This window comes from Suncus etruscus, chromosome 15 (genome assembly GCF_024139225.1).
Source record: "Suncus etruscus isolate mSunEtr1 chromosome 15, mSunEtr1.pri.cur, whole genome shotgun sequence".
Taxonomy (NCBI): Eukaryota; Metazoa; Chordata; class Mammalia; order Eulipotyphla; family Soricidae; genus Suncus; species Suncus etruscus.
Genome location: NC_064862.1, coordinates 75,113,008 through 75,127,890, shown reverse-complemented (window position 1 = coordinate 75,127,890; position 14,883 = coordinate 75,113,008). Strand labels below are relative to the sequence as shown.

At 52.9% G+C, this 14,883-nt stretch overlaps 1 protein-coding gene across 1 annotated transcript; it reads left to right on the top strand.

Moving 5' to 3' along the window:
• The first annotated feature begins 11,477 nt into the window (after window positions 1-11,477).
• POP7 (POP7 homolog, ribonuclease P/MRP subunit) lies at window positions 11,478-12,552 on the top strand. Its single transcript, XM_049788756.1, has 2 exons — window positions 11,478-11,567; window positions 11,743-12,552. The coding sequence occupies exon 2, from the start codon at window positions 11,744-11,746 to the stop codon at window positions 12,164-12,166; it is 423 nt and encodes a 140-aa protein (XP_049644713.1). The 5' UTR covers window positions 11,478-11,567; window position 11,743; the 3' UTR covers window positions 12,167-12,552.
• The last annotated feature ends 2,331 nt before the right edge of the window (window positions 12,553-14,883 follow it).

Genomic DNA, 14,883 nt, shown 5'->3' with positions numbered 1-14,883 from the left:
CCTCAAACCCGTCCCGGGGATGGAAAGTTGCTCCTCGCGGCTTGGAAGAGAACTGAGAGGCCTTAAGTGGGGTGCAAGGCAGTCTGCCTCCCAGCTGTTCAGCCACCCCAAGTAGATCCCCTGGACCCCCTAGCTGGCTAGGACAAATGAAGCTTTCAAAGTTCTCTGCACACTTGGCCTCATTCACTCCCTCGCCCACTGGCCCAGGACAGCCAGGAAAAACAAAGGCAGCTGTGGCTGCCAGGAAGGGGGTACCAGAGCCCCCCAATCAGTTCTCAGGAGATTCTGCAAGAGCACAGAAGCTGCACCTACCCACCCCCCCACAGCGATTGACTTGGTGAGTGGTAACCCATTGAAAATTTCTGCTCCCCAAACTGTTTCAACCCTTCACCTCCTCCTGCACCCTTTTACCCCCTAAACCTAAAACGCCACATATTTAGCAAAGCCAGACAATCCAGGGGAGAAAAAAAAAAAAAAAAAAAACTGGGGCCCCGTTCTGCCAGCAAAAACACAACTCAAAAAAAACACAGACAAGCAGGGCGGGAGGGACAGCACACGTGGCCAGTCACTGGGTCACCACCACCAAGGCCGGGGCTCCCCTAGGGGCGACCCCCCCAGACCTCACCAAGTTCCTAGTAGCCCCCAACTCTGCCCTGTAAGAAGGCACACCGCGGGCGCAAGGAACCCCTCTTGGGAAATAAAAGGGGGTGCAGGGGTGCAGGAATGCAGGTTTGGGGTGCAGGGTGCAACTTTCCCAGACCAGCTGCAACCCGGGGAGCATGGGGGTCTCGGTGGCAGCGCGGGGGGGGGGGGCTGGCAGAGACCTCAGCAGGCCGTGAGGGGGGGTTCGGCGAGGAATGGGGTGCGACCCCCCGGCGGGGCCCGTTCTGGGGTTGCAAGAAGTTGCACTGGGGCCCCCGGGGGCACCCCGGGCCGGGGACCTGCAGGGCCGGTGGGGCTCGGCGCGGCGGCGGCGGGGGCCCCCGTGATCAAGCTAAGCCCCAGGGCGGGTCCGGGGGTGCAGCGGCTGCGCGGACGCCCGGGGGTGGCGGGGCCCGAGGACGCGGTGCCCTTCACGGGGGGCGCCGGGCAGGGCCGGGCCGGGCCCGGGGGGCGCGCGGCCTGGGCTGGGGGCGCGCTGCACGCGGGGCGCGGCGGCGGTGCAGGCGGGCGGGCGGCGGGCCGGGCGGGCGGGCGGGCGCGCGGCGGGGCGGGCCGGGCCGGGCTGCGGGGCGCTTACCGCGGCGGGGGCGGCGGCGGGCGGGCAGGGCCGGGGCGGGCCGGGCACCTCGGCTGCGGCCGCTCGTCTCTGTGTTTGTGTTTGGACCAAGATGGCTGCTCGCCCCGCACCACGTGACGCGCCCGGGGCCGCCCCCGCCGCCGCCGCCGCCGCCGCCGCCGCCGCCCGGCCCGGCCACCGCGGCCACCGCGGGCCCGCACGCCACGTGACCCGGCCCCGCGCGTCACGTGACCCGGCCCGGGCCCTGCGGCGGGCGGGCGGGCGGGCGCGGGGCGCGGGGGTTGGGGGGCGGTTGGGGGTCCTCGCGTGGCGTGGCGTGGCGCGGCGTCCCCTCCCCTCCACTCCGATCGCGACGCGTGACGCCACGCCGTGGCCTCCCCGGCCGGCCGGCTGCTCGCTCCGCGCCCTCCAGGGAGCCCACCTAGCCTGGACGGGGTCCCCTACACAATACAAGGCCCGGTGCTCCTCGTACTCGGTCGCCCTGGGAACTGGAGATGGGCCAGGCGTGATCACACACACACACACACACACACACACACACCCTTAAGAGACACACACATCCTTAAGAGACACACACAGACACACACACACACCCTTAAGAGAGAGAGACAAACACACGGGCCAGGCGTGATCACACACACACATCCTTAAGAGACACACACCCTTAAGAGACACACACACACACACACACACACACACGGGCCAGACGTGATCACACACACATCCTTAAGACACACACACACACACACGGGCCAGGCATGATTACACACACACATCCTTAAGAGACACACACCCTTAAGACACACACACACACACACGGGCCAGACGTGATCACACACACATCCTTAAGACACACACACACACACACACACGCACACACGGGCCAGGCGTGATTACACACACACATCCTTAAGAGACACACACACACACACACACACGGGCCAGATGTGATCACACACATCCTTAAGACATACACACACACACACACACCCTTAAGAGACACACACACACATTCTTAACAGACACACACAGACACACACCCTTAAGACACACACACACACACGGGCCAGACGTGATCTCACACACATCCTTAAGAAACACACACACACACACACACACACACACACACACACACACACGGGTCAGGCGTGATCACACATACACATCCTTAAGAGACACACACACACACACCCTTAAGAGAAGGGGAACCGATACATAGGAAAGGAGATTAAAAAATAAACTCTTGGGCAAATAGGCATCCCCTTTGCTTATTTTGCTGGTTGATTTGTTTTGTTTTTGTTTTTGGGTCACACCCGGCAGTGCTCAGGGGTTACTCCTGAGCCCCTGGCAGGCTCCGGGGACCATATAGGATGCCGGGATTCGAACAGCCATCCTTCTGCATGCAAGGCAAACCTACCTCCATGCTCTCTCTCCTGCCCCTGGGTGATTTTATTTATTTCAGTATTTTAAACTAGAGCTTTTCCAAAATGACATTCCCGAATGCATGAACTTTGGGGGTGGGGGTGTGTGCCAAAGTGCTGTGAAAAGTCATTCCTGATTGTATGCTCTTGCCCCTGTTTTCCTAATGCAAAGTAATCGAAGTCGAAGCTAAGTTGGACTTGGAGCTTGAGCCTCCCCGTAGAGCCTTTGTTCCGGCGGTGCAACCCCCATCCCCCTCAGATTTCCCCCTTTGCCATGTCCTTGGTCTCCCTGAGAACTTGGAGATTCCGCCGCTGTTTCCTCTAATGCTGGGAACAACTCAGGTTAATAGCTCACTGTTCCTGCTTTGGACACTGTCCAATAGTGCCCCGTCACCAGTCTGGGGTGTCAGGATTCTTTAAGTTCCTTCTTGGTTTCTTATCCCTGAGAGAGCATCCTTTTGTGAGGTAGATTTTTCATGCTGTGTTTGGGGAACTGAAAGTCATCCGTCACCTGAAGCTTCGCTTTTTTTTTGGGGGGGGGGAGCCACACTCGGCAGCTCTCTGGGGTTCCTTCTGGCTCTGCACTCAGGAATCACTCCTACCAGTACCCAGGGGAACACATGGGAAGCCAGATCGACCGATGGTCGGCAGCATGCAAGGCAAAAGCCCTCCACACTATGCTATGGATCTAAAGCCTTGCTTTAACTGAGTGAGGGTTTGTCCTATTTCATTGACGGATTAGCAAGCCCCAGAAAGTTGGATTCTGGTGGAGCTGGAATCGGAGCTTCAGGGACCTGGGACTACCTGGCACTGAGTTGTTGAATGAGCTGGAAGTAGTGATCCTGAGTACTGCCAGGTGTGGCCTACAATCAAACCAACAAAAAGTCAAGTGATGCTCTTTGAGCTCGGAAGCCCACCTGAAAAATTCATTTGAAGGGTAGCACCTTGGAGATGTCACGTGAGAGAAATCAGGCTGGGATATCAAGAGGATTCAAGAAATGCATTTTCTTGGAACCAGTGGGGAGGGCTAGTGCTGACCCCAAAGAGGCAACTGAGCTTTTTTTCTCTGAGTATCAGCCTGGGACCCCCAACTGTGTTGTTGTTGCTGCGTTAACCCTAAATGGAATCTCTCCGGGGAATGGCATTGCTACCCAGACACTGGAAGTTGCTACCTGAACTTGGCCTCTGTGATTCTGTGCTTTGGAGGATGTGGCTCACTTGAAAAACAAACAAACAGACAAACAAACAGTTTTTTTTTTTTCTCCAGGTGCTATAAAAGGTCTTGGTCCATATGGTTGTCACATGGGACAGCTTTGGGAAGCGAAATAGAGCCTGACTGACTCCTGGACCAGCATGATGAAAGGGGCCTGAGAAGGACTTGCTTTTTTTCCCTACTAGTCACCTCCTTGGCCCAGTCAGCCTTGAGGCGTTCTGAGGTCAGGTTGGTTTATTGCACAGACTTGCTTCATACATGAAAATTGTGACTCTTGGTACCTAGATGTTGAGGTGAGAAGAACATTGTAGAAATTCAGAAAAGACACAAACTGTTCATCACTGGGCTCATTCCTAAATGCAGCTTATTGTTATTGTTATTGTAACTTATTTTTGGTTTGGGTGATGCTCAGGGGTTCCTCTTGGCTCTGTTCTTAGGAATCACTCCTGGTGAGCTGGGAAGACGATATGAAATGTTGGGAATTGGACCTGGGTTGGCTGCATGCAAGGCAAACACCCTCCCTGCTATACTATCAATCAATGGTGCTTATTGTTCACAGCCCAGCCACATGGACCTTTAAATTAGTTAATTGCTGCAGAATTACTTCTGCCACAAGCCAAGTTCTTTGGTCAGCCCTGTGTCACTGCTTGTCCAGGCCCCAGTGACCTGTGCCTTATTAACTCTTGTGATTATTATCTGTGTGACCTGTGACCTGCCAGCCACATATAACACGTGGAGGCACTTCCTTCTGGATCCTCTGCCTTTAAGGTCTCCAGAGGACTCTCTGGTCTCATACCTCCCTTTTTCCCTCCTGTTCCTGCATCCATTTTTTTTTTCTTTTTTGTTTTTTTGGTCACACCCGGAAGTGCTCAGGGGTTACTCCTGGCTCTATGCTCAGAAATCACTCCTGGCAGACTCGGGGGACCATATGGGATTCCAGGATTCGAACCACTGTCCTTTTGCATGTAAGGCAAACATCTTATCTCCATGCTATCTCTCCCGCTCCGCATCCGTTTTTCTTGCCTATTTCTCGAGAACCTTAGTCCTGGAGTTCCACATACTGTGAAATGTGTGTGTGGAGGGGTGGCTTGCTCCTGCTGCCTGGAGTCTCCGCTTGATTTACATTTTTGGGGTCCACTCTTAGCCATGTTCAGGGCTCACACCTCACTTTTTTTGGGGGGGGCACACCCAGCTGCACTCAGGGGATACTCCTGGCTCTGTACTCAGAAATCGCTCCTGGCAGGCCAGGGGACCATATGGGATGCCAGGAATCAAACCCGGGTCTGTCTCGAATGGCAGAATGCAAGACAAATGCCCTACTTCTTTGCTATTACGCCGGCCTAAAATTTTTTTCGTTGTTGTTGTTGTTTTGGGTCACACCCAGCAATGCTCAGCAATCACTGCTGGCGGTGCTTAGGGGACCACATGGAATGCCGAGGATTGAACCTAGGTCAGCTGCATGGAAGACAAGCTCCTTAACTGCTATACTATTACTCCAGCCCTATCACTCTTCACTTCCTATGGGGCTCAACAGAAAATATGAGATGCCAGATCAAACCCAGATTGGCCTCTTGCAAAGCAAGCACCCTCCCTGCTATGCTTCTCTTCAGCCCTGGGGTGCTTCCCTTTGGGAACCTGGGGTCCCAAAGGTCCAGGAATGGGGGATCCCTGAGTTCTGTCTACAGAATCACTGAGCCCTCAGTGAACTTAATCATTTGATTCTTTTTTTGGAGGCAGCACACCTGGTGATGCTCAGGGGTTATTATTCCTGGCTCTGCACTCAGAAATTGCTCCTGGCTTGGGGGACCATATGGGATGCCAGGGTTCGAACCCATGTCCATCCTGGGTCAGCAAGGCAAACACCCTACCCACTATACTATTGCTTCAGTCCCATAATCATTTGATTCTTAGAATTTGCATGAAGCCTACTTTAAGGAAATTTTAGGCAAATCTCAATAATTAACTTCTTTTTTTTTTTTTTTTTTTGGTTTTTGGGCCACACCCTGTGACGCTCAGGGGTTACTCCTGGCTATGCGCTCAGAAGTTGCTCCTGGCTTCTTGGGGGACCATATGGGACGCCGGGGGATCGAACCGCGGTCCATCCTAGGCTAGCGCAGGCAAGGCAGGCACCTTACCTCCAGCGCCACCGCCCGGCCCCAATAATTAACTTCTGAGGCTGGAGCAATAATACAGTGGGGAGGGCATCTGCCTTAAGTGTGGCAGACCCGGGTTCCACCCTTAGCATCCCAGCTGGTTCCCAGTAGTGATCCCTGAGTACAGAGTTGAGCACTGCCAGGTGTGGCCCCAAAACAAAAAGAAACGACCCACTTTAGAAAAGGGACAACCTGGGCCCGGAGAGATAGCACAACAGTGTTTGCCTTGCAAGCAGCCGATCCAGGACCTAAGGTGATTGGTTCGAATCCCGGTGTCCCATATGGTCCCCCGTGCCTGCCAGGAGCTATTTCTGAGCAGACAGCCAGGAGTAACCCCTGAGCACCGCCGGGTGTGGCCCATAAAACAAAAACAAAAAACAAACAAACAAACAAACAAAAAAGTAAAAGAAAAGGGACAACCCTTTTCTAATATGGTCAATGGTTTTCTGGGTATCTTTTGGGGTTGAGCCCTTCCCCACATTGATGCTGGGGACCAGTAGAGCTTACCCAGTGGTGCTGGGTGAGGCAGATGGTACTGAATTGAACAGGGCAGGGTGCAGGGTCCTGTGGATGCCAGCCCGATACTCCATCCTTTGATCTTCCTCTGCTCTGTGTCTTCTAATTCCCGTCCTAGAGTCTTTCCACATTCCCACATGAGCCTCTACTGGATCTGTGATGTGAAAAATATTTTCTCCCACTCTGGGGCTTTCTTTAAGACCCTTCATTCTGTCAGTGGTTTATCTCAGCATGTGGATTTCTTTTATTGTTTCTGGTCCACATCTGGTGAAGCTCAGGGTTAATTCTGGCAGTACTGTGGTGACCATATGGGATGCCAGGGATGGAACCAGGGTCGTGTACGTGCAAAGTAAGTGCTTTACCCACTGTACTATCTCTCCGGCCCCAATTTGTTGCTGTCTTGGTAATGGGGTGACACTAGATGGCGCTAAGATGTTTATTCTCAGCTCAGTGCCCAGAGGACCAAGTGTGGTTGATGCCTGTGATCAAATCTGGGCTGTCTGCAAACAAAGCTCAGCCCCTTATGCTAATTCAGGGTCCCAGATGTATGTTGGTTTTTTTGTTTGTTTGTTTGTTTTTGAGGGGCAAGTGTCTATACCCAACAATGCTTAGAAGTTACTCCTGGTTCTGTACTCAGGAATTACTCCCTTCAGGCTTAAGAGACCATATGGGATGTCGGGAATGGAAACTAAATCATTTGCTTTTGCTCCAGCCCAAGAGAGTACATATTTTTAATTTTATGAGGATATAGTTCTTCGTTCTTTTATTTTGTTTGGGCCACACCCAGCAGTGTTTAGGATTTACTCCTGGCTCTGTACTTTGGGAATCATCCTGGAATTTCTTGGGACACCCTATCTGGGGTCCTCAAACTTTTTAAACAGGGGGCCAGTTCACTGTCCCTCAGACCATTAGAGGGTCTGACTATAGTAAAAACAAAACTTATGAACGAATTCTTATGCACACTGCATAGATATTATTTTGCAATGAAGAAACAAAACAGATACAAATACAACATGTGGCCCGAGGGCCATAGTTTGAGGAACACTGCATATGGTGCTAGGAATCATAGTGATGGGCTGCATGCAAGGTAAGCACCTTAGCATCACCCTGTACCATCTAGGGTCTTTTTCTATCAGATTTGTTTGGTTTTTTTTTTTTTGGTCACACCTGACGTGCTCATGGGATCCTCCTAACACTATGCTCAGGAATTACTTCTGGCAGTTGTGTGGGAGACATATGGGCTGTTGGGGTTCGAACTCAGGTTGACTGTATACAAGGCAATTTCCCTCCCCACTGTACTCTAGCCTCTTCCTCCCATATTATTTATCTTTTTTTGATTCTTCTTTTCTAGTTCCTGGAAGTAGACACTGAGGTTTTGTACTTCCATTCTTTTCTACATTCCCCTCTTCGTCATTCTCTTCTTTTCAGTTATTTATTTTTGTGGGGACCACACCCTAGTTAGTTACTCCTGGCTCTGCACTCAGAAATCACTCTTGATGGTGCTGTGGGGATCAAATCCAGGTGTGCTGTGTTCGAGGCAAACACCATCCCAGCTGTACTAGCTCTTGGTCCACTTTCTTTGTTGCTGCTGTGGTTATTTTTGGGGTTCCCAGGTTGTACATATGCTCAGGGGATAGGGGCATGTGTGGCATATCTTATCACTTATCTCACAGACCCGGAGCCTCCCGTGCATCAAACTTTTGCACTCCCTTAGATATACATGCACAGAAGCTCACCAGGGCTCATACCCTTGGGGGAAGCACAGAAGTTACCTCTAGCTATTATGTGGCCACAAATCATAGCAGCCAGCAGGGAAGCCAGTTTCTGCTCCATGCGGTGGGACTCTGGGGCTTGTAGCTCATGACCACACACTTGTGGAACACAAGCTCCATGGAGTCTAGGCCACTCCTCTGGGTCAATGCTGGCATGCTTTTAGAAATGCTATTGACTGGGCCCGGAGAGATAGCACAGCGGCGTTTGCCTTGCAAGCAGCCGATCCAGGACCAAAGGTGGTTGGTTCGAATCCCGGTGTCCCATATGGTCCCCCGTGCCTGCCAGGAGCTATTTCTGAGCAGACAGCCAGGAGTAATCCCTGAGCACCGCCGGGTGTGGCCCCAAAAACAAACAAACAAACAAACAAACAAACAAAAGAAATGCTATTGACTGTTTCTAGAGCATTTCTTGCTTCCCCGAACTCCTGTTTATCCACTGAGATTCAGCTCAGGACAACCAGAGCGATAGTATAGCGGGGAGGGTGCTTACCTTGCACACAGCCAACCCAGGTTCGATCCCTGGTATCACATATGGTTCCCTGATCCCTGACAGGAGTGATCTGTGAGTGTAAAGCCAGGAGTAAGCCTTGAGCACTACTTGAAATCAGTCCAGCTATCACTCCTGAGGTACATTAGGGCTGTCACAATCCTTCCCACTTACCCTCCTCAGCTAACTCTGACCCACCATCTCCAAGCTGTGGTTACTTATGAATCAATGGAGAGGGGCTGGAGAGATAGCACAGCAGTCAGGCATTTGCTTTGCACACAGCCGATCCCAGAAGGATGGTGGTTCAAATCCTGGCATCCCATATGGTCCCCTGCGCCTGCCAGGAGCGACTTCTGAGCACAGAGCCAGGAGTAACCCCTGAGTGCCACTGGATGTAACCCCCCAAAATAAAAGAATCTATGGAGAGGGGCCACAGCAATAGCACAGCTGGCAGGGCATTTGCCTTGCATGTGGTCAACCTGGGTTCCAACCTTGGCATCCCATATGGTCCCTGAGCCTGTCAGGAGTAACCCCTGAGCGTAGAGCCAGGCATAATCCCTGAGTGCTGCCAGGTGTGGACCAAAACCAAAACCAAATCAAGACTCATTCTTTGGGGCTGGAGCAATAGCACAGTGGGTAGGGCATTTGCCTTTGCCCTGGCTGATCCACATTCCATCCTCAGTGTCCCATATGGTCCCCTGAGCCTGCCAGGAGTAATTTCTGAGTAGAGAATCAGGAAACCCCCTGAGCATCGCTGGTGTGGCCCAAAAAACAAAAATAAAATAAAATAAAAAGAATCAATAGAGAAATGCCACGGGAGTAAATCACTTACCTCAAAAGTGGCTGCCGGGGCCGGGCGGTGGCGCTCGAGGTAAGGTGCCTGCCTTACCTGCGCTAGCCTAGGAGACGGACCGCGGTTCGATCCCCCGGCGTCCCATATGGTCCCCCAAGCCAGGAGCGACTTCTGAGCGCATAGCCAGGAGTAACCCCTGAGCGTCACCGGGTGTGGCCCAAAAACCAAAAAAAAAAAAAAAAAAAAAAAAAAAGTGGCTGCCACAGCTGTCATCCTGATAGGGATGCTAGCATTGCAAATGGTCCCCTGAGCACCTTCTGGAATAACCCTTGGGCACAGGGCCAGGAGTAAGCCCTGAGTACTGCTGGATGTGGCCCCCAAGCCTCCGAAAAATAAAAAAAAACAATTTTTGGGGGGTCACACTCGGCAACGCTCAGGGGTTACTCCTAGCTCTATGCTCAGAAATAGCTCCTGGCAGGCTTGAGGGACCATATGGGATGCCAGGATTCGAACCACTGTCCTTCTGCATGCAAGACAAACATTTTTTTTCTTTCGGTTTTTGGGCCACACCCGGCGATGCTCAGGGGTTACTCCTGGCTGTCTGCTCAGAAATAGCTTCTGGCAGGCACGGGAGACCATATGGGACACCGGGATTCGAACCAACCACCTTTGGTCCTGGATCGGCTGCTTACAAGGCAAACGCTGCTGTGCTATCTCTCCCGCCCCAAGCCTCCGAAATTTTTAAAAAATGGAAACAATTAAAGGGAGCAACAAGATTTAAATAGTGCTGAGATAGGGGTTCTCAGGAACACGACCGTTTTGTAGTCTGCATCTAACGGGGCCAGACTCCAGGCAAGACACAGGACAAGAATCATTCCTGTGACAGTGAAAGGGAAACCCAAGTGCAGAGGAGTTGTTGATTTTAGCAATAGCTTATTTATTTATTTGGTTGGTTGGTTGGTTTGGGGGCTACACCGGCGATGCTCAGGGATTACTCCTAGTTCTGTACTCAGGAATCACTCCTGGCAGGTTGGGAGAGGTGAAGGGGAGGACCATATAGGATGCTGGAAATTGAACTCAGGTCAACCGTGATGTGCAAGGCAAACGCCTACCCCTCTGTGCTATCTCTCCAGCACCGTTAACAAAGACTTTTTAACGCATTTCCGCGGGAGGAAATATAAACTACAGCAACCCCTGCAGAGAAGCCCCTTTCTTTCCCAGAGAAAAGTGTTCACTGGGCCTGGAGAGCTAGACCCTGCCCTGCCCAGAGTGGGAGAGAAGGTATCCCAGCTTGCTTCGAGGGCTGGAGGAGGCTTGAGGGATGTGAGTGAGTGAGTCCAAGTGCGGGCCAAGGGCTCACAGCCTGGATTCCCCCACCAAGGAGCCCAGCCGGCCAGAGGTTGGGGAGCAGAACAGATCCCCATGAGAGATCCCCAGGAGAGTCACCAGCAGTCTGGCCTGGAGATCAGCTTTGCTCATTTCCCCCCAAGCCTCCTCCTCGACTTGAGGGGCTGAGATGGGCAGTGGTCCCCTCGTCCTGGCCATCATGTTCTGAACTCGCGGCCTTCCCTTTCACCCCCATTCTGTGCGCCCCTATAACAACCTCCCAGACTCTGCTCCAGCAGAGGCAGCCTCTGGGCAGAGAACAAAATTGGCCACGCCCCATTGTTGCCATCTGACCACGCCCACACCGACGCCCCGCTCCTAAGGGTCACGTGGTCACGCGTCATTTCCCAGGAAGCCTCGCGGGACGATGCGAGCTCTCAGAAAGGGGCGGGGATAGAGCGAGGCCTAGGAGCCGATTGGCGGAGGGCGAGAGCGGGCGCGCATGCGCACTCGTTCTCCTCTGCCTTGTCGCCCGGCTGAGTGCGGGCCTTTGGCTGACGGTTCGCGTCCCGCTCTCCCCTCTCCGGGACGCAGGTGACCCTTTCTCTTCGGGTCGACTGGACGCGGAGTGCGCGGTGGAGAGCGAGTAGGCGCGGGAGAGGAAGGGGCGTGGGAGGTTGTAAGCGCCGAGGGGTGTCTATTGCGCTCTCTGATTCAGCTGCACTTGGGGGAAGTAACGGGGGCCGGAAAGGAAGTGCAGTGGTTTGCCCCCTTCCCTAACCTGCTCTCTTTTTTTTTTTTTTTCCCCTTCCCCGTCCTAGCATGGCAGAAAACCGAGAGCCCCGTGGGGCCGTGGAGGCCGAGCTGGACCCCGTGGAGTACACCCTGCGAAAGCGGCTGCCGCACCGCCTGCCCCGCAGGCCCAATGACATCTATGTCAACATGAAGACTGACTTCAAGGCCCAGTTGGCGCGCTGCCAGAAGCTGCTGGACGGAGGGGCGCGGGGTCAGAACGGCTGCTCCGAGATCTACATCCATGGCCTGGGCCTGGCCATCAACCGTGCCATCAACATCGCCCTCCAGCTGCAGGCGGGCAGCTTCGGCTCCCTGCAGGTGGCCGCCAACACGTCCACCGTGGAGCTGGTGGACGAGCTGGAAACGGAGAGCGATGCCAGAGAGCCGCTCACGCGCAACCGCAATAACTCGGCCATCCACATCCGCGTCTTCAGGGTCACCCCCAAGTAACCCAAAGGGTGGCTGGTCAACCCTCAGTGACAGGGCCCCAAGAGTCCGCAGCTCCAGGACTCTGAATCTGGGGCAGAAGGGATTTGGTCACACCTGGCGATGCTCAGGCCTCTCTCCTGACTCTGCTCTGATCACAGGAGGTCACTCTTGGCGGATTTGGGAAAATATATGGGGTGCAGGATATGGAACACATGTCTGCGGATTTGGGGAAATATATGGGGTGCAGGATATGGAACACATGTCTGTCCTTGTTCTCGCTACTATTTCTTCTCTCCAGCCCCCAAGGACTCTTGAATTGGGGAGGGCACAAGGGCGGGGAAGGGGTGATGTTGTCTATGTTCAGTTATAGTTGTCTTAGACAATAAAGAGTAGTTAGTTGTGGTGTTCGATAAGCTACTCCCTCCCATGTTTGCAAACTCTGCCTAGAAAGGGAAGGGAAGCTTTTAGCTGGGGGTGGGAATAGAAGGAAGGGGAGTTTCCCTCTTCAGAAAGCACAGTTTTCCCCAGACTGCAGGGTATAGCAGACCAGGGCACGGTGAATTTTGCCTTGTCCCAGAGAAAACCCTGTGTGTTGGTGGCCCAGGGACTGAGGATATAGGCATAGAGCAGGGGTGGCGAACAGGATTTTTACCCTCACTCAAAATTGCAAAACACAATATGTGTTTAATATATTATTGTTAAACTTATATGCTTTTGTGTGCGCGTTTGTCTGTTTTGGCAGGTCACTGCGTGGTGTGGCTCTAACTCTCACAGTTTAAAATTTTGGCTTTTTGTGTCGAATTTGTTCGCCACCCCTGGCATAGAGAAAGTGAAGCGAAGAGCTTGTGGGAGAAGCAGCCAGCAAATTTGATTCCTTCTTGGATTCGAGCAGCTGGTTCTGGGTTCTCCATCTTTCTGGCCCACATTTGTAACAAAGATCTCACCCACCTCCAACCCTAGTAGTACCTGATGGGTTTGTTTGCCTATTTGTGACTTGATCGCCCTCTCGTGTGTTTATCAAAGGAGTCACCTAAGGCAATGTTTATCAAAGTGGGTGGTAACCCATTTGTGGATCTCCAAATCGATTCACAGGGTCATAGCCTTTTTTTTTTAATCAGCTGTTTTTTTTAAAAGCACAAACTTCAATGGAGGCCTGCAGTTGTTGCCCTTTGAGTTACAGATGTTAATCAATGGCTACACATCCACTCATAGTGCCCTGAGTCAAGTTTTTACTGTTGATTCGGTCAAAGGCTTTTTGAGTTGGGCCGTACCTTATACTCAGTGGTTACTCCTGGCTCTGAGCTCAGGGATTACTCCTGGTGGGGCTTGAGGGACCTTATGGGATGCTGGAACTCAAACCAGGGTCTGCCTTGTGCAAGGCAAGTGGGCCCTATTCAGCAATATTCGGGCTAATCCTGCCTGTGCTCAAAAGACCATATGGATTTGCTGGAGATCCAATCCCTGTAGACTGTGCAAGGCAAACATACTACCAGTTGTTCTATCACTTCAGCCCCAGGGACTCACCATTTAATGGGGAAAGGTTCAAAAAGCCAAGGTATAGACATATGAATCAGGAACTTCCTGGTGAGATCCAAAATGGTTTAATTGTCGACCTGGGTTTTATTTTGTTTTAGGGGTTCAGGGGTTACTTCTGGCTCTGCACTAAGGAATATACACCTGGTAACGCTCAGGGGACCATATAGGATGCCAGTGATGAAACCTGGGTGGGCCTTGTTCAAGGCAAGTGCCCTACTCACTGTACTATTGCTCTGACCCTTGACTCTGGGTTTTAAAGGATGAATAGGAGTTTGCTGGGTACAAAAAAAAAAAAAAAGGAAGAGGTACCTATAGCATCTGACTGAGGGGTGAACAAGCACAAAAGGAGACTCGGGTGGCTCTGGCACAGAAGGTCACACCAGGTGGCCTCAGGGAGACTAGAGAGATGTCTCTCTTATGGTCTCAACTCCTGATCTCCATCAGCAGTGGCTGCAAGGCCCCCCAAGAGCGAAGTGGGGAGCTGGCAGGGATGATGTGTCTCCCTGCACGTCTGTGTTCCGTCTCTTGCTGGCCTGGGCCCAGCTGAGGTGGTGGCAAGCAGACCTTCTGCCTTGGGTTTGTTTTGGCAGCTGGTTCTCCAGCCGGTCTGTTATTTCCACTCCCAGTTCCCTTGCTGCTTGCCAGCGGGGCTTCCCCGCCTCCGGGGCAGGTCCATGGAAGCTACTCCAGACCTACTGACATGTTAAGAGGAGGGCAGAGCACTGCCCACTACCTCCCTTCTGGAGGGAAGCCCACCGGCCCCCTTCCCCTTTACTAGCTTTCCCAAGTGAGTTCAGTTCCACCAGGACTTGGGGAGTGTGGAAAGGCCTGGGGTCCAAACGCAGACCCCCTTTTTGCTGAGTGTGCAGTGAGAAGTGGCCTGCTTTCACCATTGATCTCAGCTGCCGGAGATAGAGGTGCGAGGAGCTGGGATCTAGGCCCGGAGCTCCTGGCAATCACACAGGAAGTCAGACAATCCGATTGTGTTTGTTTTTGTTTGGGGGCCACTCCACATGGGGCTCAGAGGTTACTCCTGGCTCTGTGCTCAGAAATCGCTTCTGGCAGGCTCAGGACCATATGGGATGCTGGGAATTAAACCTGGGTCCTGGATTGGCAGGCAAATGCCCTACTGCTGTGCTATTGCCCAGACTGCCCAACCCGATTGTGGCAAAGCCAAGCCATCACTTGTGTAAGGTACTGGG

Coding starts and splice junctions, on each gene's coding strand:
- POP7 (XM_049788756.1), top strand. CDS start 11,744: ATGGCAGAAAACCGAGAGCCCCGTGGGGCCGTGGAGGCCGAGCTGGAC.